The sequence below is a fragment of the Pteropus alecto genome, unplaced genomic scaffold, assembly GCF_000325575.1.
Source record: "Pteropus alecto unplaced genomic scaffold, ASM32557v1 scaffold86, whole genome shotgun sequence".
NCBI classification, from domain to species: domain Eukaryota; kingdom Metazoa; phylum Chordata; class Mammalia; order Chiroptera; family Pteropodidae; genus Pteropus; species Pteropus alecto.
Window position 1 is genome coordinate 34,619,641 of NW_006442109.1, and position 22,859 is coordinate 34,642,499.

The 22,859-nt window shown below is 34.8% G+C and overlaps 1 protein-coding gene and 1 pseudogene across 1 annotated transcript; both read left to right on the plus strand.

Moving 5' to 3' along the window:
- The first annotated feature begins 10,335 nt into the window (after nucleotides 1-10,335).
- Nucleotides 10,336-11,315, plus strand: LOC102884772 (olfactory receptor 4F6). The gene has a single exon (XM_006920533.1). The coding sequence runs from the start codon at nucleotides 10,355-10,357 to the stop codon at nucleotides 11,291-11,293; it is 939 nt and encodes a 312-aa protein (XP_006920595.1). The 5' UTR covers nucleotides 10,336-10,354; the 3' UTR covers nucleotides 11,294-11,315.
- A 5,456-nt stretch (nucleotides 11,316-16,771) lies between these two features.
- On the plus strand, nucleotides 16,772-17,278 carry LOC107196283 (annotated as a pseudogene).
- Nucleotides 17,279-22,859: the final 5,581 nt, after the last annotated feature.

Below are 22,859 nucleotides of genomic sequence, written 5' to 3' on the forward strand. Positions count from 1 at the left end.
TTTTCTATTGTTATTTTTTTTTCTTGTTTTCAATTTCATTTATTTCTGCTCTAATTTTGATTATTTCTTTCCTTCTGCTGACTTTAGGCCTCATTTGTTCTTCCTTTTCTATTTTTTTAAAATGAAACATTAGGTTGTTTATTTGGGCTCGTTCATGTTTTTAGAGATAGGCCTATAATGATATGAACTTTCCTCTTATGACTGCTTTGCCATGTCTCAAAAGTTTTGATTGTTGTAGTATCATTATCATTCATTTCTATGTATCTCTTGATCTCTCTTTTTATTTGTTCCCTGACCTAGTTATTCTTCAGTAGCATGTTGTTTAATCTCCCTGTATTTATGGTTCTCCTTATTTCTTTTTTGCAGTTGATCTCTAGTTTCAAAGCATTATGACCCTCTTATATTTGTTGAGGCTATCCCTGTGTCCCAGTATGTGGTTGATTCTTGAGAATGTTCCATGTGCACTAGAGAAGAATGTATAAGCAGCTGTTTTGAGATTGAAGCCTCTATAAATGTCAATTATGTTCAGTTGATCTTGTATCATTTGAGGATGTTATTTCCTTATTGATTTTCTGTTTGGATATCTATCCATATCTGACAGTGGGATATTTAGGTCCCCTATGACGATAATGTTTTGGTCTATTTCTCCCTTTAGTTTTGTTAGTAATTGCTTTACATATTTTGGGGCTCCCTGATTGGGAGCAGAAATATTAATAAGTATTATGTCTTCTTGGTGCATGATTCCTTTATCATTATGAAGTGTCCTTCAGTATCTTTCTTTACCTTTTTTATTTTGAAGTCTATTTTGTCTGATATTAGTACCTCTACTCCCATTTTTCTCTGAATACCATTTGCTTGAAATATCATTTTCGACCCTTTCATTTGGAGACTATATTTGTCTTTGGAGCTGAGATGAATCTCCTGGAGGCAGCATATGGTTGGATTTTGTTTTTTGATCCATTCTGCAACTCTGTGCCTTTTTATTGGTGAGTTCAGTCCATTTACATTTAGGTAATTATTGAAATATGAGCTTTTCTCATAGCCATTTTATCTTTTGCTTTCTGGCAGTTTGGTGTTTCCATTGCTTCCTTGTCCTTGTGTTTCTGTTTTCTTTATTTTGGTTGGCTTCTGTTGGTTTTGCCTCTAGTTCTTCTTGTTTTATGTTGTATACTTCATCTCTGCATATTTGGTGTATGGTTACCATTATGAATATGAAAAAGATAGTTATATGTATACTTTGTCCATTTTCTTCTGAACTTGCCTTATCTCCATTCCCCTTTTCGAATCTGGATCTTTGAATTCTCCCCTCTTCAGTCATTGTTGTTTCAGTTTATCCCTTTGTATCCTGAACATTCATTACTATCTTGCTATAGCAATTCTCTTATACTTTAAGCTTATAATGCCCTGTTCTTAATAAGGGATGCACTCTTCTGCTTCTATTTGCCTGATAGTCATCTTACTCTTAATTATGGTTTTTTTTTTTTTTTGTCATTTTGTTTTAGGTGAACTGACTCTTTTCAGTATTTCCCGTAGTGCAAGCCTCATAGTGGAGAATTTTTGTATGTCTAGAAAGGTCTTAATTTCTCCTTTATATCTAAAGGAGAGCTTAGCTGGATACATTATTCTAGGCTGATAGTTCCTTTCACTTAATATTTTGAATATTTGATTCCACTCTTTTCTGGCTTGTAAGGTTTGTGCTGAGAAGTCCAACGATAATCCAATGGGTTTTCCTTTATAAGTAGATTACCGTCTTTTCCCTGGTTGACCTGAGAATTTTGTCTTTGTCATTAATTTTTGATAATTTTAATACAATATGTCTTGGTGAAGACCTTTTTGTTTTGAGATAATTGGGTGCTCTGTTGGCTTCTTGAATTCCAAGCTCCACCTTATTCCTTAATTTGGGATATTCTCTTCAACTATTTGTTTAAAAAGGCTTTTTAGTCCCTGCTTCTTTTCCTCGCCTTTGATAATGCCTTTTATTCTTATGTTTCTTCCCCTGATGGTATCAACTAGATTTTGAATTTTCCTTTCATTATTTTTTATTCTTCGATTTCTCTCTTTTTCCTTCTGATTTCTTTCTGGATTTCTGTCTTCAATATCATTGATCATTTCCTCCATTTGGTTGACTCTATTTCCTAAGCTTGCTATTTCATTTTCAACTCTTGCAGTGTGTTCTTTATCTCCAGAAGTTCTATTTGGTTCTTTTTGAAGGTTTCAATTTCCTGGCTCTGCTCATCTAGGTGTTTTTTCAATATATAAAATGATTCATTTCGGAACTCCTTGATTTTTTTCAGAAGTACTATCCTGAATTCTCTGTTACTTAAGTCAGATATTTCTATGTCTGTATGCTTATTTTCTGGAGTTTTCTCTCTCTCTCTCTCTCTCTTTTTTTTTTTTTTTGAAATGATTTGTCATTTTGGTTTGTTCATGGTGTTTAATGGACTATTTCTCCTACTGGGCTTTAATGGAAGTGTATTCTACGTTTTTTTTTTTCCCCCAGAAAGAAGATTTATTATATAGAGGTCTCTCTTTATACTGTTTGCAAAGAGGGTACTTTCCTTTTGGTTTCCAGTAGGTGGTGTGTAAGCCTCTTGGATCCTTGCTTTATATAAATCCTTAGTAATATCTTTTTATTTTCTTATAGATATTTAATCATGTTTGCTACCCTCAGTCTCAGTCCCTGTCAGTGTTAGCTACAGTTTTGGTAGAGTTTGCTCAGATTCACCTGGGTTCTGTAGTGATGGGTCTCGGAGGGTATGTGGGGAGGAGTCCTCTGGGTTGGGAGTTGGGGTCTGTGGCTCATGCCTGGTTTTGCAACTGCGGCTGGTAAAAATCAACTGTTGTTTCTCTGTTGTCCTGCTTCTCTGCTTTCTGCCCTGATGACTGGGCACTTCTGCCAGCTGCGTGGACCTCACAGCACTCTTAGGCATGGCTGTTCATGGAAATTGCTGCACCTTCTCCCCTCCCCCCTCCTCCTACAGGGAGCTCCGGCGGCTGTGAGCAGCATCTTTTTATTTCTCCCAGTCCACCACCTGATACCCAGGGTTCTGAGCTGTGGTAACTTTTATGCGCAGATCCCATGCTCAGAAGCGCTGGTGTGCAATTTAGGTGTTTTTTTTTTGTTGAGTTTTAGATGTTGATCTTATTGTTGTTTCGAGTGTAGAGATCTGGGGATATCTCTCACTCTGCCATGTTTTTCCAAACTCTCCTCCTAAATATTTTTTGAGCCTATTCAATTTTTTCATTATTGAGTGTCACTCTCCACTTTAGGCACTATTATCAAACTATTGTAATAATCTCCTAATGAACTTCTCTGTATTTAATTTCTTCTATTCATTCTCCACCTAGGCAGCCACCATGTATTCTTTTAAAAGTGAAGATTTTATCACAACATGACCTGCTTAAAACTTCAATGCCTCCCTAGTGTTCTCAGGAAAAACATCATTAATATGGGTATGAGGCCTTTTATCATTTGGCCTTTGTTTTGTCTTCAGCCTTCTCTTTTTCTATTCTCCCCTTTCATCTTTATATTTTTTCTTAGTGGAAATCAGTGGAGGGTTTTAAGCAGAGGAATGATAATATATTAATTTCAACTAGAGATATCACTCTGACTTCTTCCTGGGGAACAGATTTAAGAGGGTAAGAGTAGAAAAAGGAAAATGAGTTAGGAGGCTCAGGTGCAGATCAACAGTGCCTTTGCCTATGATTACAGCAATGCAGATACTTAATGTTGTTGTATTCAGAATGCATTTTGGAGACAGAGACAAACTTACTGTGAATTTGCTTTGATTATAATAGAATGTTAACTTATTTCTTATGGCCACAATTAATAATCACAGCTGCCACATATAACAATAATTGTACATCTCAGTTATCTATATAAGGCCCTACTAGGTAAATTATATGGAATAAAATGGACAGGTATTAGTAGGCTTTCTTCATAGACATTTATGTAATAGAAGATCACAAATGTTTTCAGCTGTAAATGAAGTTTTATTAAAAAACCTTCCCTACATATGTTGATTCATACATTTTGTAAACCTAGGCTTTGAATATCTTTTGGTTGGTGAAGAGTTAGAATAATATTTTGGGTAAGCAAAATATTTATCTAGCCATTCAACATTTAATAAATTTCATTACACACTAGTAAATAAGTAGGCATAGAATCAAGTTAAAAAATTAAAAGTATGACCGTTGAAACACCATGCTGCAGTACCTGTTGAGTATAAATGTGTCATATCTGCCGCAGCATTCCAAATCTCATTTCTCTGGCCCTTCTGAGAAGTAGAAATGCAATCTTTTCCTGGCATTCCACTGCCTAAGAATTCTCTCTAGAGTACTCAAATGGGAAGGTTCTCATAAAATGAGTGCAGACTCTGTTCTGATGGCCATGCCATAGCCATTCTTCTGCTTCAAGGACAGAAGTTATTCTGTGGCAAATGTATATCTCCTTGAGTCATTGTCCATTTCTACCAAATTGCTAATTTCCAAGTCACCTGCTTGCCACTGACGAAACTCTGGGCAGTCATTCCTTTATCTGCTTTATGCTCCTCCTCACAGGCTTTTTGGTAGAGGGGATTCCTACACAAGAGATTTGGGCTCTAATTTCATAGGTCTTTTCTTTGTATGACAGCCCTTTCATTTCTAGAGGGTACAAGGACATGCGGGAATCTGGAGGTGGTATGGGAAGGAGTAAAAGAGGCTGCAGTGGAGGGTGGTCATGCGCATCTTTGCTCTGTACATGGAATTACTGCCCCCTCTAAAACCAGGCCTACTCTGCCAGATGTCTTTTGCTTCCATAATGACTTTCTCTCAGATGCACCAGACTGCCCTCTTTTGGATACCTCACCAGACAGTTCTGTATATGTCCAATCTTATTTGTTGATGATGAGAAGTTTCTTTCCCACAGGACCTCTAGTCTTCTCTCAAATCCAGTAATATGTCTGTGTCTCTGCCTCAGTGTTCCTGAATATTCTTTGACAATTAGGAGGCTGATCGACTCTGGGCCACAGAAGACTCTGGAAGGTCGTGTGGCTTAACTGAGTATCAGGATACAAACTTGTTTAAAAAATTAAAATTAAAATTACTATTACAAATCTGTTGAATCTAAGACAAAAGCAGAATGGAAGAGAGCTGATGTATCTTTGAGTTAGTAAAAATTGAAGCACTAGCACCTTAGGACACATATCAGGCCTCTATATTAAAGTTATTTCTAACTGACTCTTAGTCAATCAGCACAACTCAGAATGGGGAGTTATGCAGTCTCAAGTTGATTGAGAAACATACCTTCAATATTGCACACTTTCTCCTGCCCAGAGGTGGAGTCTATTTTCCTAGCCTTAAATATGGCCTGGGTTTGTCCATTGCTTTGACCAGTGGCATGAGGCAAGGATAATGTTGCATGAATTCTGAATTTAGGCATAGGTTGATTTACAGCTTCTGCCTTTGCCTTGTTATGGTCTTCCCACTATCCTGTAAGGAAGCTTTAGCAAAACTACTGAATGATATAAGAGTCCTTGGAGAGAGAGGCTCAGCCAACAGCCAGTATTAAGGCCTCAGACATGTGAATGAGGCCATCTCATTCTCCAACTTGTCATGCTCCTAGAGAACTAATGCCTCATGGGAAAGCCCAGCTGAGCTTAAACCTATTTGCAGCGTCATGAGCAAATAAAATGTTATTGATTTAATCTATTTTGTGATACAGCAATAGATAACTGATATAGAGTACTATATAATTCATTAATGGCCCTTTCACTGACTCTGTATTCTTTGATATAAAGATAAAACCAGAAGAAGTTTTCCATTCTGTTGTTTCTTTTTAAGAAGCTGACCTATGAGAGATTAACCATTAGTGATTTGCCTCATCCCAGCTCCACTAACATTTTGAGTTCATCCCCTTGTACTGCTATTATAATACCCTCTTCAGCTCTCACATCACAAACATAATAAAGAACTAACTGTTGATGGACCATCTGTATGTATTATTATCTTTAATTTAGTTATCCTTTCTAATGGAACATGGATCACATTCTAGATGCCACATTGGAGGCCTCTTTTTCTCCCTTTCTCTCCCTCCCTTCCTTCCTATGAAGATGATAAACATTATTTTCATTTTTTAAAAAAGATATGTTTTCATTCTTATGGTGTTCCTTCCTTCACAAATATGAAAAACAAAAAGGTAAAAAATTAAAAACAATCTGTAATTCACACACAAAAAATCCCTAGTCTCCTTTCCTTCTTTCCCTCAAGTGACCCATTACTAGCTTTTCCCTTTGGTTGCTGTGGCCAAATTTCCGTGGTCCTCGGAAACAACTCCCTTGGCTTACTGTACTCAGGATGGCAATCCCAAGTCTCTACAGCAACATTTAAGTAACTCTTCAGTGCTGCTAATTGGTTGCTTTTCCTGCTATGCAGGTATTACATATGGCTTTTTATGCCAAGTGATGATAAAATTTCAAAGGCAAGAGCTTTGCATTCTGTGGTCCTCTACTGCCATGATAATTTCAACATTGGTCCAGATAGGTTAGATGGATGGAAACTATCTTTGATGAAGATCAGAACTTTAAGTGGAAACACACAGAACAGTAAGAGGGGGAATCTTATCAACCAGAAGAAATAAAATCAACTCTGTTATTCAACATGGTGATTTCAGCAGATAAACTCACAACCAAAATATAGAAGACAGCAGGATGTGTAGAGTCAAATCATGACTTTGTGTTATGTATTGGAAAAGTTATTTTAGTGACATGTGAACAGATGTCTTGAGGTTTGTTCTCCAGGCAAAGAATAAAGTAGGAGTGGAAGATTTGAGTCCAGTGGGAATAAAATTTGAAGAATTTTGGACAATGCTGAAGAAACTAACTTTGATATATTATGATTTCCTGGGGGTATAGACTGGATACAAAAGTTGAGCCATCATAGCAAAAGAAGCAGAGTATAGTGGAAATAGCCTGAATTGACTGGAAGCCAAGGGTCAAACATATTAATTCTGGATTTGCCACCAACTTCTTCCTTAGCTTCAACAAAGCCATTTATTCTCTTTGTACTTTGGTTTTCTTAAATTAAAAAAAGAGGATTTTACAGTTGCTAGCAAAGTTTTACTCAAGTCTTAGCAACAACAGCCTTCTACAAGGCTTGCTGCATAGATAGCAGTAAAAACAAACATTTTGGGAGGATATGCTCCAGTGCCCATTCTTGTACATATTTCTACTCTTTTGATTGATAGCTTGAGCTCTTTCTACTCATCTTGAGAAGAACAAACTAGAGGAGAGACTTTGGAGAATGATCAGATTGAGATATTTCTCTCAAATTATTTTCCAGTAATTCCAATTTAAGCCCAACCTTGTTAGTAATCTGAGACTAAGGTTAGGAAATACAGGATTACGAATCTTCTATCTGAGTGATCCTAAACATTGATCTACTTTAAAAATACTTTAGAATTGTCAGCCTTGCTTAAATTTGTGGTAAGTTTATATTATTTATAATTTCTTTCCTATTTGTGTTGGTCAACACAAGGATGAGGAGAGAAGTCAGTCAACTGTATATTAGATAATCTCTGAGGTATCTCTCATTTCTTAAATCCTATGCTTAGTAGTGGGAGGGTTGGCAGAAGTCAGTGCTTATATGTTAAGTGAAATTGTGGGATTCAGAACATGACAAAGGCATACTGGAACTTAGTAGATGATGCCCATTGAAAACCCGTTTTCCTTTCATATTAGTTAGTTAAGTTTCACTCTATCTTCACTGAAAAGATAAGATTTAAGCTACTAGTCTGCTTTTGTTTAAAAAGGAAGCTGTCTAGTGGAGACTGGTACAAAGTGTGACACCTCAAGTTCTTAGATAGATAGAACATGAAAGCCTGGCTAGGGATAAGTGTACAATCCTGTTTTCTAACTTTTTACCAACACTAGGAATTACCTAACTTTTCAATCTTTGCTAATCTGATGCATTAAAAAAAAAATCTTCTTTTTTTGGAAGGTAAAATAAAGTTTTGTATAAAAATTAAAAGGAATTTGAGATTGAGTGGGAATTGAAAACATGGTGGAATAACTTTCGGCTTCCAGGAGAGTAATTTAGAGTAAAACCATTTGCATCAGTAAGGAGCTTGCTATTGATAATTACTGTGAAGAGAACCTAATTGACTCCAAGCCGAGTTACTTTTTATTAATGTGATTATTATTTATATCATTGTCAAGAAAAGTCTAAAAAACTATTATAGAGACATATTTAAAAGACTGTACAGTGACAGAATCCAATAGTTGTCTTTTTAGACTATTAATTGAATTATTATTATTATTATTAATAATGTTTTGGTTTGGTTACCATAATATATGAAAAATTTATCTTTATCTAGTGCATGTGAAAGTAAGAATATCAAAGAGGACTTCATGGAAGAAAGAGTTTTGCACGGTGGCCTATCGAATGGGAAAAATTAGAGAGCTAATAAAGGCAAGGGCAATGCAGGCTGAGTGAAGAATGTGGAGGAAAACCATAAGCCATAATATTTCAGTGTGTGTATAAGGGAAAGGTAAGTACCATTTGAGTGCATATTCAGGAAAGAGGAAGTAGTTTAGCTTAGAGTGAGAGATATAGGGAGGAATGGGGCAACAAAATTTAGTGAATATTTTAGGGATAGCTCTGATTTTTGTTTTAATTTGGGAGATACATTATGATTATATCTTTGGAAGTTTTGATTCTCTAAGGATACAAATTGTGTAATTTTTAAGATCCACATACATTGTTCATTTTGTAAAAGTGAAATTGATATATGTTCACTGCAAAAATTTAAGATAGGTCAAGCATAAAGTGAAAAGTAAAAGATCCCTTTTCCTGCATAATTTTCTCAACCCTACTTCTTAGTAATAATTATAGTTAATAGATTTTTTTGGTGTATCAATCTCGGCATTTTCTATCAATCTATTCTTTTTATTTATGCAATTTTATGGATGTAATTTATTTCTATAATTAAAAAAAGCCAGATGGGATAAGTTGATTACATGATACTGTCCCCTTTCCTGCTATCTTGTCTGTGTACATCTAGGTCTACATTACCATTATACATGGCTGCATAGTATTCCAAGGAAGGATCTAATAGAAATTATTTAAACAGTCTCTACACATTTAAGTTATTTTCAGGCTTTTGCTTTTGTAAGCAACAATATTTCAGCAAACATCTGTGTGTCTTTTCTTTGTCCACTTTTTCATGTACACATATATTCAGAGATTTTCCCCTAGAAGTAGAATATGAGTCAATATATGAACATATAAAGTTTAGAAGGTACTGTCAAATTGGTAAATGCTTTATCAGTTTATTTTCCCATTGTAGATTATTTTTTTTAAATTAAATTTATTGAGGGTAACTGGAAATAAAATTATATAGATTTTAAATGTACAATTCAACAATATATCATATGTATATTGCATTGTATGTTTACCACCCAAAATCAAATCTCCTTCCCATCAGAGATTATGAGATTACCTGTTTCCTCATTTCTCTTTGAACCCTGAATTATATCTAATGTTTAAAGCTCTGCCAAACTTATAATAGCTAGTGTTTTGCTATATTAGTATACATTTATTTAATTCAGAAGGAGGTTAATTATTTTAAATACAAGTAAGAAGAGCCATGTGTAAAGCTGCTGATATTTTCACTCTTTCTCTTCTACTTGGGATTTATGACTCATCTTTGTCATTCTGGTCTCACATACTTTCCTTTCTCCACCTCTAGTCAGTATCTTTTCTACAGAACCCATAATTGTGTCACTTTCTCTAGCACTTATCTTCCTACTATGAGGTGGTGGATGCCATGTTATGGCATCCTCTACTTCTATCTTTCCTTCATTCCTCTACATAACTCATCTTCTCTTCTTAATTTATAGATATGAGAAATTTACATCTCAGGTCTTAAAAAAAAGTTTATAAAGATTTTGAAAGAACTTGCCAATGTGATCATAGATATGGTATCAATACACTGAGAGATGTTCAAATTATGAAATCCACTGCCACTTAATTATTTCTTATAGTTAAATAATTTATAAAAAGCCTTTTAATTTATAGTCACATGTAGCTATGACTATGAAATAATGACACTTAAAAATACAACAGAAAAACCCATCCAAATAAGTAGAAGACTCTTTATTCTGTGCAATCTACTTTGGCAATGAAATATACAACAGAGGGATTATAAATTGCTTTGTAACTAAAATGGTCTCCAAAGGCATACATCAGCCTTTGTCTAGTTTTCTATTAACTACTGAATTACTAAAGATTAAGATCAGTGACATTTCTCCTAAATCAATTCTTACTCTCCTCTTCTAGGTAGCATGAGAGTTGTCACTGCTGACAGAGAGAGGCAATGGGTGAAACCAACCACTCTGTGGTGTCTGAGTTTGTGTTCCTGGGACTCTCCAGTTCATGGGAGATCCAGCTCCTCTTCTTCCTCTTTTCTTCTGTGTTCTATGTGGCAAGCCTGATGGGAAACCTCTTCATTGTGTTAACTGTGACATCCGACCCTCATTTACAGTCCCCCATGTACTTCCTGTTGGCCAACCTTTCCATCATCGACTTGATGTTTTGCTCTTCCACAGCTCCCAAGATGATTTATGATCTTTTAAGAAAGCGAAAAACAATCTCTTTTGGAGGATGTGTAGTTCAGATCTTCTTTATCCATGCAGTTGGGGGCACCGAGATGGTGCTACTTATCGCCATGGCTTTTGACAGATACGTTGCCATATGTAAGCCTCTTCACTACCTGACCATCATGAGCCCAAGAAGGTGCATTTTATTTCTAGTCACTTCCTGGATTATTGGCCTTATTCATTCAGTGACTCAGCTGGCTTTTGTTATAGACTTGCCTTTCTGTGGCCCTAATGAATTAGACAGCTTTTTTTGTGACCTTCCTCGATTTATCAAACTTGCTTGCATAGAGACTTACACGTTGGCATTCATGGTTACTGCTAATAGTGGCTTTATTTCTGTGGCTTCCTTTTTAGTTCTGATCATCTCTTACATCTTTATTTTGGTAACCGTTCAAAAAAAATCTTCAGGTAGTATATCCAAGGCCCTCTCCACTCTGTCAGCTCATGTCACTGTGGTTGTTTTGTTCTTTGGGCCATTAATCTTCTTCTACGTGTGGCCATTTCCCATATCACACCTGGATAAATTCCTTGCCATCTTTGATGCAGTTATCACTCCTTTTCTGAATCCAGTCATCTATACTTTTAGAAATAAAGAGATGAAGGTAGCAATGAGGAGACTATGCACTCAGTTTGTGAATTATAGTAAAATTTCTTAAATATACTGAGAATGTATAAAAAGGCAAAGTATACTACTAGAATTTCAGATGGATATGAACTAAATAAGTTATGTTAAATTTAACGAGAATGTCACTACCTACTTGTATGTGATGTGTCCTATCTTTTTTTTCCCCCTTCCCAAATTGGATTGTGATGTCAACCTTTGGGCTCTGCTTATGTAAGAGACCTAAAGAATATAGGTCAAGGCTCTCTTATCTCACCATTTTTCTTACCTTTATTTACTGCCACTAGAATAAATAGAAATTTTAACAATCCCTTTGAAAGTCAATATGTAGCTTATTGTCCATTTTCTATTTTTCCCATGTTAAGTAGAATATCTTGCTCTCAAGATAAATATTAATTTTTTACTTCATCTGATTTGTCTTACTACACAGATGATTTGTTTTCCATCTTTTCAGCTCACTACCTGTTAGCCTCTCTCATTGTTCTATTGCTAATCTGGCTTTTTCAGGGTCCAGTAAGGAGACAGAAACCATACGAGTTTTTTTGAACAGAGAAAGTTTGATATAAAGAATTGTTAACTGGGGGAGGGGGGAGGGGGGAGGTAAATAGGGTAAAAGGGATCAAATATGTGGTGACAGAAAGAAATCTAACTATGGGAGGCGAGCACACAGTGTAAATATATATATACCTTACTGTTAAAATGTACAGCTGAAACTTATTGGATTTCATTAACCAATGTCATCATAAAATAAATTAATTAATTAAAAAAAGAATTGTTAACTAAGTATAAAGTTGTTAACTTGTTATTTGAAAAAGAATGAACTCTAGGATATTACAGATATAGCATTTGTAGGAAGCATCTTTCACCCCTAAGGAAGAGGTTAAAGTATTAAAACTTAAAAACTATTAAAAGCTTAGAGGAAGGATTTATGGTGTTAAAACTGAAATATCTGAGGTGGGGATGCTGCTTGGCTGGTGCTAACATCTCTGAGCTTAGAGGAGGGCCTATAGAGAAGGGACACAAGCCCTGAGGAAGGGGTGCCACTGACTGATCCAGATGTTCCTGAGGAGGGTGTGATGAAAAAAATTCCTCTAATGTTGGAAAATAGCTGCTGTCTTGGAAAGGAACTAAGTTTGCTGAGGTGAAACCTGTGGTTGGATGATGTTCAAAGGCACAGTGAACAGAGAGGAAGCCCAGAGGCAGAAAAGAGGAAAAAACAATGAGTCCTTTCCCCCTCTCTAAACTTGCAATCTCCCTCTAATGCCCTCTAATGGCAGAGCTGGCAAAAAATAAATTAGTTTGCAGAGTCCCAGTTCCTGCATCATACAGAGTGTAGATAGGTACCTTAGAGCTGAAAGATGATAGCTTATATAGCACATGCAATTACTTAGACAATTATTAAAATACAATTAGAATCATACAGTTTTTGAATTTTAAAGTAAATTATAAATCATCTCATGGAATTTTCTTATTTTAGAAAGTGTTAGGTACTGGATAAATTAACTAATTAGCTCAAGATCATAAAAGAAATATATGGAAGATCCAAATCTACAATATAGGTTGACAGACTCCTGGTCCTTTGTTGTCTTCTGTCATTTAGATCTTGTTTCCTCTGCTGTTAAGTCTCATGTCTCTATTGGACTGTTAATTTTTTACTGAGATGCATCATTATATTATTCATTTTGTATCTTGAATGTCTATTTGTCAAAATGCATTTCAACAAATGTTCATGAATGATTTTCATTAATAAATTTGTTCAACACTATTTTACATTTCTTTTTCTGATCCTTTTATTTTTAAATAAAGCTTTTATTATAGAATAATTTTAGATTTACAGAGAAGTTGCAAAGATAGTCTAGAGAGTTACTATATAGCCCTCACCTAGTTTTGGTTTCCTCTAATGTTATTATCTTACATTTTCATGGTGCATTTGTCAAAACTGAGAAATTGACACTGGTACATTACTATTAACTAAACACTAGACTTTATTCAGATTTCACCAGTTCTCCATTAAAGTCTTTCTTCTGTTCCAGTATACAATCCAGGATATCATATTACATTTAGTTGTCATGTCTTATTAGTTTCCTCCTGGTTTCTGAGTCTCAGTTTTACCTTGTTTATCATGACCGTGACAGCTTTGAGGAGTATTGGCCAGGTGTATTGTGGAATGTCCCTCAATTTGGGTTTGTCCGAAGTTTTCCTCATAATTCGATGGGGGTTCTGGGTTTTTGTAAAGAAGACTACAGAGTTAAAGTGGCTTTCTTATTACATCATATCAGAGGGTACATAAAATTCACGTTATCATTAGCGATGTTAAACTTGCTCATGTAGTTTATTATCTGATCCTAATAAATGAGAAGTGACGTCTTAGATGTTACTTCTGCCATCTGTGTTCTTTCTTCCTACTTTAGCCAATCCCTTACCCCAAGTTATCTATGGACTTTATGATGGTTGATTATGATTTTTGCACAAGTAACATATACTTCTGGGGGTATAACCAAGAATTTATTTCAACTCTATCCTATCTTTGTTGGGCTATAAAAGCAGCTGTGTACATGATTGTTCATGGTCCTCTTCTCTTGCTCCTTCTTTGATTCAGTTACCTTTTGCTTCTATCAATGTGGAACTCTCGGACCCTCTCTTTTTGAGTTTTCTGATCTTATGCCTTTAGAACTGATGTTTGTATCTTGAACTTCTACCAATTCTTATTTTCCTTCAGCAGTTCTCGTTGGAGTATCCTGGTAGTGTCATCACCTTAGCCAGGTTGTAGCCCAGGAGGGGTTTTACTCAGGCTCTCTAGCTTAATTCTGCTTGAGTGGGAATTTGAATATTTTGTCATGAATCTTTGACATGCAGCTGTTGCCATAGCGACACGGATGAATTAATGACTACTTTCTGGGCCCTCAGTCTGGGGTTCAGGACCGTGGAGAGAAAAATTGTCTCCTCTCTCTCCCCCTGATATTATTTCTAGTGCTAGGATTTACTCACTAATTTAAATTAGCCATTTGCTTTAATTGTGCTATTTACTCTATGTCATAAAAGAGTGATTAATAAAATAATTATTACTAATTCAAAGTTAATGCTTCTTAGTGCATTGAAAGACATGATCATGGTCATTGCTTATTTTCAGGAAGTGTATTAGGGTGTTCATTGCAATGTTACTCTTAGTTCAGGAAAGGATTCAAAATATGAAATAACTGCATAGTATAGGCACTCATCAGAATAGACGATTGCCACAGAGTTGGAGCAGGGTCATGGAGAACGCAGCTTTTCCAGGCATTGATTTTTGGTAGCTGATTCATAAGGAATTCTGGGGAAAGAATTTCAATGGCAGGTGGAACCTCAAGGGATTTGTGACAGTGTCTATATTTTAACCATCCCTCAAATATTTTAGAATTTTAACAACCACTTAAATTACACAGCTGTGTCTAGCTAAATATTAAGATTATTTGGGATGTGAAGATTTGAGGAGTTGGAAGCAGGGTCATCCAGTACTTTTATAATCATATGCAGTGGCCTTGAAAAGGCCACTGGAGATCGGACAGGCAAAAAGAGTGCATACCCACCATAGATTACGATGCATTACTATGTATTTGGAAATAATAGACTATATGTATACATAGCAATGTGCGCTAATTGAAAAAAAACAGAATATGTATAACACAACATATATACATATATTTCATATGTATATGCATACAAAATAATACACATGTTTTATGATAAAACATACAATACCAGGATACATTTTATAAACACTAGAGTGGTTGCTTCTGAAGGAGAGGGATTGGAAATGGAGAATGAAGTTTAAAGGTAATAAACAAGTAAAACAAGAGAGGGGCCCTTCTAAGCCAATGCTGATAATATACTGTGGAGGAATGTTATCTCAGTCTTCTGCACCTGAGGTTAAAAAAGACAAAAAACAAGTCTTGTTACTCTTGATATTTTGAAGTGAATCTCTTTATTCACATTATTCCTGTCTCCAAATGACAGGTATGGTAAAGGACAATGGAATTATTTCAATGACTAGATTCTTTTGTTAAGTTCAACAAATATGGATTAGGCCCCTTTGATTATAAATTGCTTTGGAAGAAACAAATGAGAATTAGATAAAGCCCATATCTTCAAAGTGACAACATGGTAATTTATTATTTATAAAAGTCACATAATTAGTAATTTTTAATAAAATTCTTTTAGTTTAGTCTTTCACTTCCTTAGTTTATATTTAGAAAAAATTGATATTTATAAAGCTGTTCCATAAAATTTGTATAAATTTCTTAGAAAGTGAATATTCTCAAATTACCCAAGCATGCTCCATTCATCATGAAAGGACTTAAAGTAGCAAAGCAAATGACAGAGATTGAGCTTCTTAAAGATTCCAGTATCATTTCTTTCTCCTGTTACTCATTATTAACATTTTCTCCTTTGTGCTTCAATCACAATAAATATAATTTTAGGAGACAATTTCTTTGACTAATTGACTTTAGTTTTGTAATCCCAGGTCACTATAGCATTATTTGGTCAGTATCCTCCAATGCTGTTAATTAGCTAGTTTTTCCATTTATAGAAACATTTTATATACTGCTGTGTGCTTGAGGTAATAGTCTGTGAATAGCTGCAAGCAAAGGATGGGGTGAAGTTGACAACAGGAAGAAGATATTAAACTAGATAAATTTCAATGATGAGAACAACTCAGGTAATATTTTGCTTTCTGTATATATTAGTTAAGCTTTGGCCTGGAAACAAGAAGAAACAGGTAGTTTTGGGGAGATGAGGAGAACAAATATAAATGATTGTGGATATGGAGAGTAAGAATTAACCTTAATTTTTAATTAGGACTTGGAAATAACTTGGAGATCCAAAGGTGCAATAGTAGATACATTACTGAGTCTGGAGTTCACATGGTGGTCAGGACTAGGATGCAGGTTGATTTGTTAACTGTACCCAGAGAAATCTATTAGCAATGAAAATAAAGACAAATACATGTGTTGTCTTCAGAACAAACTTATTGTCTGCTAAGTGATAAGTGAAGTTTTTGAAAATAAAACCCCACTTTCATTTTTTTCCTAGATCACTACATTGAGATGTTTGGCAGTGACATGGAGGTGGTTAGACAGAGTAATAAAGATAAAGAGACTGAAGATAGATTCTATGAGGAAAGGTTAAAAAATTGAGGTGATTAAAACTAGAGGGTATAGATGAGTAATCTTTATTGGCCTTTACCAAGTTCAAGGAAATTAAACATTTATCTGAGAGTTGATGACAACTTCTTTATATTCATGAAGAAAGTATTAAGTGGACATTGGCTTAATTGAAAGGATGAGAGATTTTCTTTTTATAAGGAAGAACCTATTATGTTAATAAATTATGTTAATGGCAAGCAGGAAACAAAGGAATAAAATGAACTTTCAAACCTTATAAATGAGGAAAACCCAATATGTCTTGGTGGGAGAAATAAAGAAAGAAGGTGGGCTTTTTTTTGGCTGAAACCACCATCTTTCAGTAATTTGCCAAAATGACCAACACAAAGGGAAAGAAGAGAGGCACCCGCTATACGCTCTCTAAGCTTTTAAGAAAACACAGAGTTGTTCCTTTGGCCACATAACATTCAAATCTACAAGAAAAGTGATGTTGTAGACATCAAGGGAATGGGCACTGTTTAAAAGGGAATGCCCCACAAATGTTACCATGGCAAGACTGGAAAAGTCTATAATGCTACCCAGCCTGCCATTGGCATTGTTGTAAATAAATTAAGGGCAGGATTCTTGCCAAGAGAATTAATGTATGTATTGAGCATATTAAATACTCTGATAGCCGTGGTAGCTTCTTGAAACGCATGAAGGAAAATGATCAAAAAAAGAAGGAAGTCAAAGAGAAAGTTACCTGGATTCAACTGAAATGCCAGCCTGCTTCATCTAGAGAAGCACACTTTGTGAGAACCAATGGGAAGGAGCCTGAGTACTGGAATCCATTCCCCTTTCATAGCACGGTAGGTGTAAGAAAAATAAAAGAGCTTTAACAGAGAGAAAAAAAGAAACGAACTGGGTCAGAACACATTTTCAGATCTCTTGCAGAGAATGATTTTTTTTTTTAAATTGGAGATAATGAGCATCTTTTTTTTCCCTAAAATTTTAAATGTAAAATGACCATGAATCAATTCTAAGACATGCCTAATTCTAATTCCATATAGATCAAGACATTTAAATGATGATTCATTCTATCAAATGCTACAGGATCTGAATTTGTCACATATCATAATTGTTTAAGTAGTCTAAATAAGTGATGGCTATAATTCATGTCATTATAATTCTCATGAGTAATAGACAAACTAGAATTGGGGAATCAAAATGGAATATTTTCTAATAGTGATGGCCTTAGGAGAGCAGTACTGTTACCATGGAGGGCCTGGGATGCCTCAAAATGATCAAACACCCAGGACCTATGATCTCCCACTAGAAACCTTTCAGAGACTATAACTCAGAGCCATTGGATGGATAGCTTAGAAATTTGTAGACTTGAAGACAGGAGCTGGATAACTTTCCAGATCTCTGATATTTTCTATTTGTATTTCGTTGTCTTCTTTTCTCTTTAAGAGATTGTAAAGTAGGTATATTTTTTCTTCGATTCCATTTTTTTCTTTTCTTAGCTTTGCTCTCATTCCTGGGGTCTGCCCCTCTCCTGCTGAGCTCATCTGCTCATTATGCATCTTCTTGCAGCAATCCATTTAAACTGATCCTTTTTGGGTAATGAATCAGGTTTAAAATGGATCACTTATTTCTTCATTATCAAAACTCTCATTTCCTGCATGCATAAAATCTGAGCTAAGGAAAGCTGTCTTGTAACTTATTTGTTTGTCTCTAATAGCTTAATGAAGCACCCTTCCCTTAGCAATGTAAGTAGAACTAAGGTATCCAGTATGTTAGCCTAAAAGAAAGCAACTCTAATGTTAGGTGCTATTAGGAAATAATTTTGGGTACTGGGGCTTTTAAGATTGCACATTTGAATAAGCTTCCATTCTGCCATTTCTTTCTCTTTATCATAATTTTCCATTTAACTGAACATCTTGGTCTTTGCTGCATTCAATAATCCAATTTTACTTTACTTTTCTTTTTCTCTTTACTTTTCTTTTTCATTTCTGATTTTTAAAATGTATTTAACATTTTTTTTTAAAGTATCCTTGCCCACTGGTTGGACTCTGTATAAGCTTCACACAGAATCTCATATTTTTTTCTGAATGACAAAATAAATCTTCTTCTAATTTTGTAACTCTATTCCTTATAAATTCATTAACAGTAAAGTTTATCACTATTTCTTTTGCTATTCTCATTTGTTATCTTTTACTATTCAAATTTCAATTTGGAGGAAGCACCACTAATATTTTCACTTCATAGTATATTCTTGTTATTCCTTCTTAATGGAACCCTTAAAAAACTTCTGGTTAGAAGCATTTTTTTCCTTTAGTAGTCTTTTTGCTTTATTTTTCTGCCTATTTCTAGAGAAATTTTGATAGTTAATGAGATGAAGTTTTGGTTATAAATCATAAAATGGTTTACACAACTTAAAATTGTTCCGATAACCTTACAGTCCCATTTTATACACGTTCAATTTCTTTATTTCTATTTTCCACATAATTTATATCTTTTTTTTTCATCTTTATATTATTTCTAAGGCTTAGCAAGTACTAGACACTTCATAGATGCCATGAATGAATTTGTTCAATGAATGAGTGAATAAGCCAAGAAATCTTCCTCCCACCATCATTTTTTTTTGACATCACCACATCGATCAATGCACCACCATCATTTTTGATCTGCTTTTCAGTCAATGCAAAGAATTAAGATAGTGAAATAAGTCAAGCAGAGAAAGAAATACTTCATGGTTTTACTTATATGTGGAATCTAAAACAAAACAAAACAAATGAACAAACAAAAGAAAAACAGATTCATAGAAACAGAAACCAAAGGGATGATTGTTGTAGTGGAGTGGGCTGGGGGGATGGGTGAAAAAGGTGGAGGGAACATAGTCAATATTATTCCAATAAGCTTGTATGGTGACAGATGATTACTAGATTTAGTGGAGTGCTCATATTGTAGGGTTATAAAAATGTCACATCACTATATTATATACCTGAAACGAATATAACTAATATAATATTGTATACTACCTATATTTAAATAAAAAATGTTATGATACATGAAATCCACTCCAACTATCTTATAATATATTTGGGGAGATAAAATCCTTGTATATTTATTAGAAAACTACTGAAAAATTAAATAGTGTGATAAAATTATAGATGTTAAAATTCAGATTAAAAAAATAAGTCAAAATACTGACAGGAGACTTTCTAAAGGTCAAAATTGACCTAGAAGCAAGTAAAATGTTTGAGACTTTTCAGGTACTTGATGAATTACAGGATCCCTTCACGTGTTCTTATTCTTTCTTGAGAAGGAAGTTCTGTATGTAACAGACCAAAATTGCATTTCCAGTCATGAACATGGACTCCACAAAAGCAAGAAATTTTGTCCATGCTATGTCCTCAAAGCTTGGAATGGTACCTGGCATTCTGGGCACTCAAAACATTTATTGAATTAATGAACAAAAATCATTCAGAGAACCATTCAGGAGTAAACTATATTGATGGCAATTACTACCTGTCCAAGACCAAACTGGTTAGCTGATTCTCATAGGATGCTTTCATTGGTGGACATCAGTTGTTCAGGCTTAGTCCTAGATGTAGTTGGAGTCAGAAGTCACTTATGTGTAGTGTCAGGGAAAAAGTCAGGATGCACTATATCTGACCTTCTTCCAATATCTCTTTCATCTTTCTGATGGGCTAACTGAAATTCCCTCTTTCAGATTCATTGCTTTAAGATTTTCCTTTTTCTCCTAAATTATTTGTTTATATGTAAGAAAATTGTGGTATACAAAGTAATGGCCCCCAAAGATGTCCATGTCCTAATCCCTGAACCTGTGAATATGTTACCTTACAAAGAAAAAGGGACATTGTGTATGTGATTAAGAATTTTGAGTTGAGAAAATTATCTTGGACTATCTGGGTCAGAAGTGTCCTTAAAGAGGAAGGCAGGCAGGTCAGATCAGAGATATTGGAGGTTAGAAGTTAGAGTGATGTGCTTTGAAGAGAGAAGAAGTGTTTATGAGCCAAAGAATGCAGGCAGCCTTTGAAAGGGCAAAGAAATAGATTCTCTCCTAGACTCTCCATAGGAAAGTTTTTCTACTAACACCTTGATTTTAGCTTGGAAGACCCATTTTGGTTTTTGGGTTTCCAGAACTATGAAATAATACATTTGCATTTTTTAAAGCCATTGTTTCTGATAATTTGTTATAGCAGAAATAGGAAACTAAAACAAAGGCTATTTAATAAAAATGACTTTCAATGAGAGTCAGGGGTTCTTGAGTCTAGTATAAACTCTCCACCAATTTACCTTTGTGATAATGAGTAGTTTACTTCCTGTATCTTTCTATATAAATTGTTTCACTGATAAAACGTGAATGTTGTACTAAATTAGAAACTCCATATTGCACAATGGACCTCTGATGAATAATTTCTGACAGTTCTTTATTCCTAAAAAATTGTAATTTTGTCTCGACCTCCCCATATGGGGATCTGGCTATTGTATTTTTTTTCTCCCTGGACTTTATATCTGTAACTCAGTCATTGCCCTCTCTCAATTGCAGACACAAACACTGTGTGGTTCTTTTTACCCAGTTTTTAAGAAATTTCTATCACTCTTTTTATCTATTCCAAATGCATTTTTTAAAAGAAAAGAGATAACTTTTAGGTGGCATAATCTTATCTTTGGGGATCCTTTGTGTGTGTGTGTGTGTGTGTGTGTGTGTGTGTATGTTTACACACACACTAGAGGAGATTTTCTCAGCTCATCACATATTTTATGTTAGAAATTGAGATTTTTTTGAAAAAATTAAATTTATTGGGATTTTTTGGAAAGCATCATTTATAAAATGTTTTTTTCCCCACTTTGAAACACATCAAAGGCCCTTTATTGACTATTTTAAATTAACAATTGAAACTCCATTTTTTTTGAGTGACAATTTTCTTGTGCAAATATTACTTTGTATAGTTGAACAACTATAGGAATGAGGTTTTGGATTCTGTGATAACTCCTGATTGGTAGCACAAAACATACTGTTAATATGAATCTTACTGAATTATGATATTCTCTCTTGACTCCAGGGACATTCTTCAGTCCCATTAATTTCTTCCTTCATTCAACAAATGTGGAGCACTCATAAAATGACTGGTTATATTAGTCACTCTTGGTGATTATGATAGAGGTGGGGGCTACTCATGTGAACCAGACATATTTCCATACTCAAGAAGCTATATTTTAATTGGAGAGATGAAAATTTATATAATCATGAGAGGCAGAGTAAAATAAATGTTAACGGTGCAGGGGGAGTATAGAAACTTGGGCAGATTTGGAAAATTCCACAAACGAGGGTGCATTTGAACTTGACATTAAGATCTGAATTCTGTGAGTTGAAGAATAGAATGAGAGAAATTTCAAAAATGGAAAGAAAGAAAACTTGTAAAGTCTGAGCAATATGAATAACAGAACAGAGACTGGAAATTGTATGCTGTGGATGAAAAATTGTTATATCATTATGGGAATGGCTAAAATCATATTCATTCATAAAGGATCACAGTCAAAAGTATTTGAAGATGACTTTATATATTATTGAAGTAGAACACACTGAAGCATAGGAAATAACCACATGATGCTAGAAGAAAGCAGAAGGAAAGCAGATCCAGAGTTGGGATTAAATTAGTAGTAGTAGTTTTTTTTTTTTCTTTTTGAATTTATTTATTTTAATTAGTTTCAAGTATACTGGTTAGACATATATATAGTTCTTAAAACTATCCCCCCAATTGCTCCCTCCCTCCCCTGACCCTCCACCTAGCCAGCATATTAATGCTAACTGCATTCTGTATGCCATGCTCCCCATCCCTGTGACCATCCATCAGCTACTAATTTGTACTTCTTTAACCCTTCACCTCATTCTCCCAGACCCAAACCTCCCTCATCCTGTCTGTCACCAAATTGTCCACTATATTTGTTAATCTGTTTTTGATTAGTTTGTTCTTTTTGTTTCTTAGATTCCGCATATAAGTGAAATCATATAGTGTTTATCTTTCTCTGTCTGACTTAAATACCTTCTAGGTCCATCAAAGCAATCTTTTTCTATCTCCTTCCTTTTCATATGTAGAGGTCTTGTTTTCCTTGTTTTCTTTCAGCTACTCTATCTTTCAGAGCACTTAATTCCATTTAAGGTATTTGTTGATAGGAATGTAGTTGTTACTATTCTTTATTCCTGTTTTTGGTATATGTTTTTTCTTCTAAAAGAGGTACCGTACCTATTTCCTGTAATACTGGCTTGGTGTTGATAAATTCCTTTAGCTTATTTTTGTCTGGGAAGCTCTTTATCTGTCTTTTGATTCAAAATGATAGCTTTGCTGGATAAAATATTTGTGGTTGTAGATCCTGGGTTTTTATCATGAATATTTTGTGCCAAGGCCTCCTGTCCTGCATAGTTTCTTTTGAGAAATAAGTGGCCAG

Coding starts and splice junctions, on each gene's coding strand:
- LOC102884772 (XM_006920533.1), top strand. CDS start 10,355: ATGGGTGAAACCAACCACTCTGTGGTGTCTGAGTTTGTGTTCCTGGGA.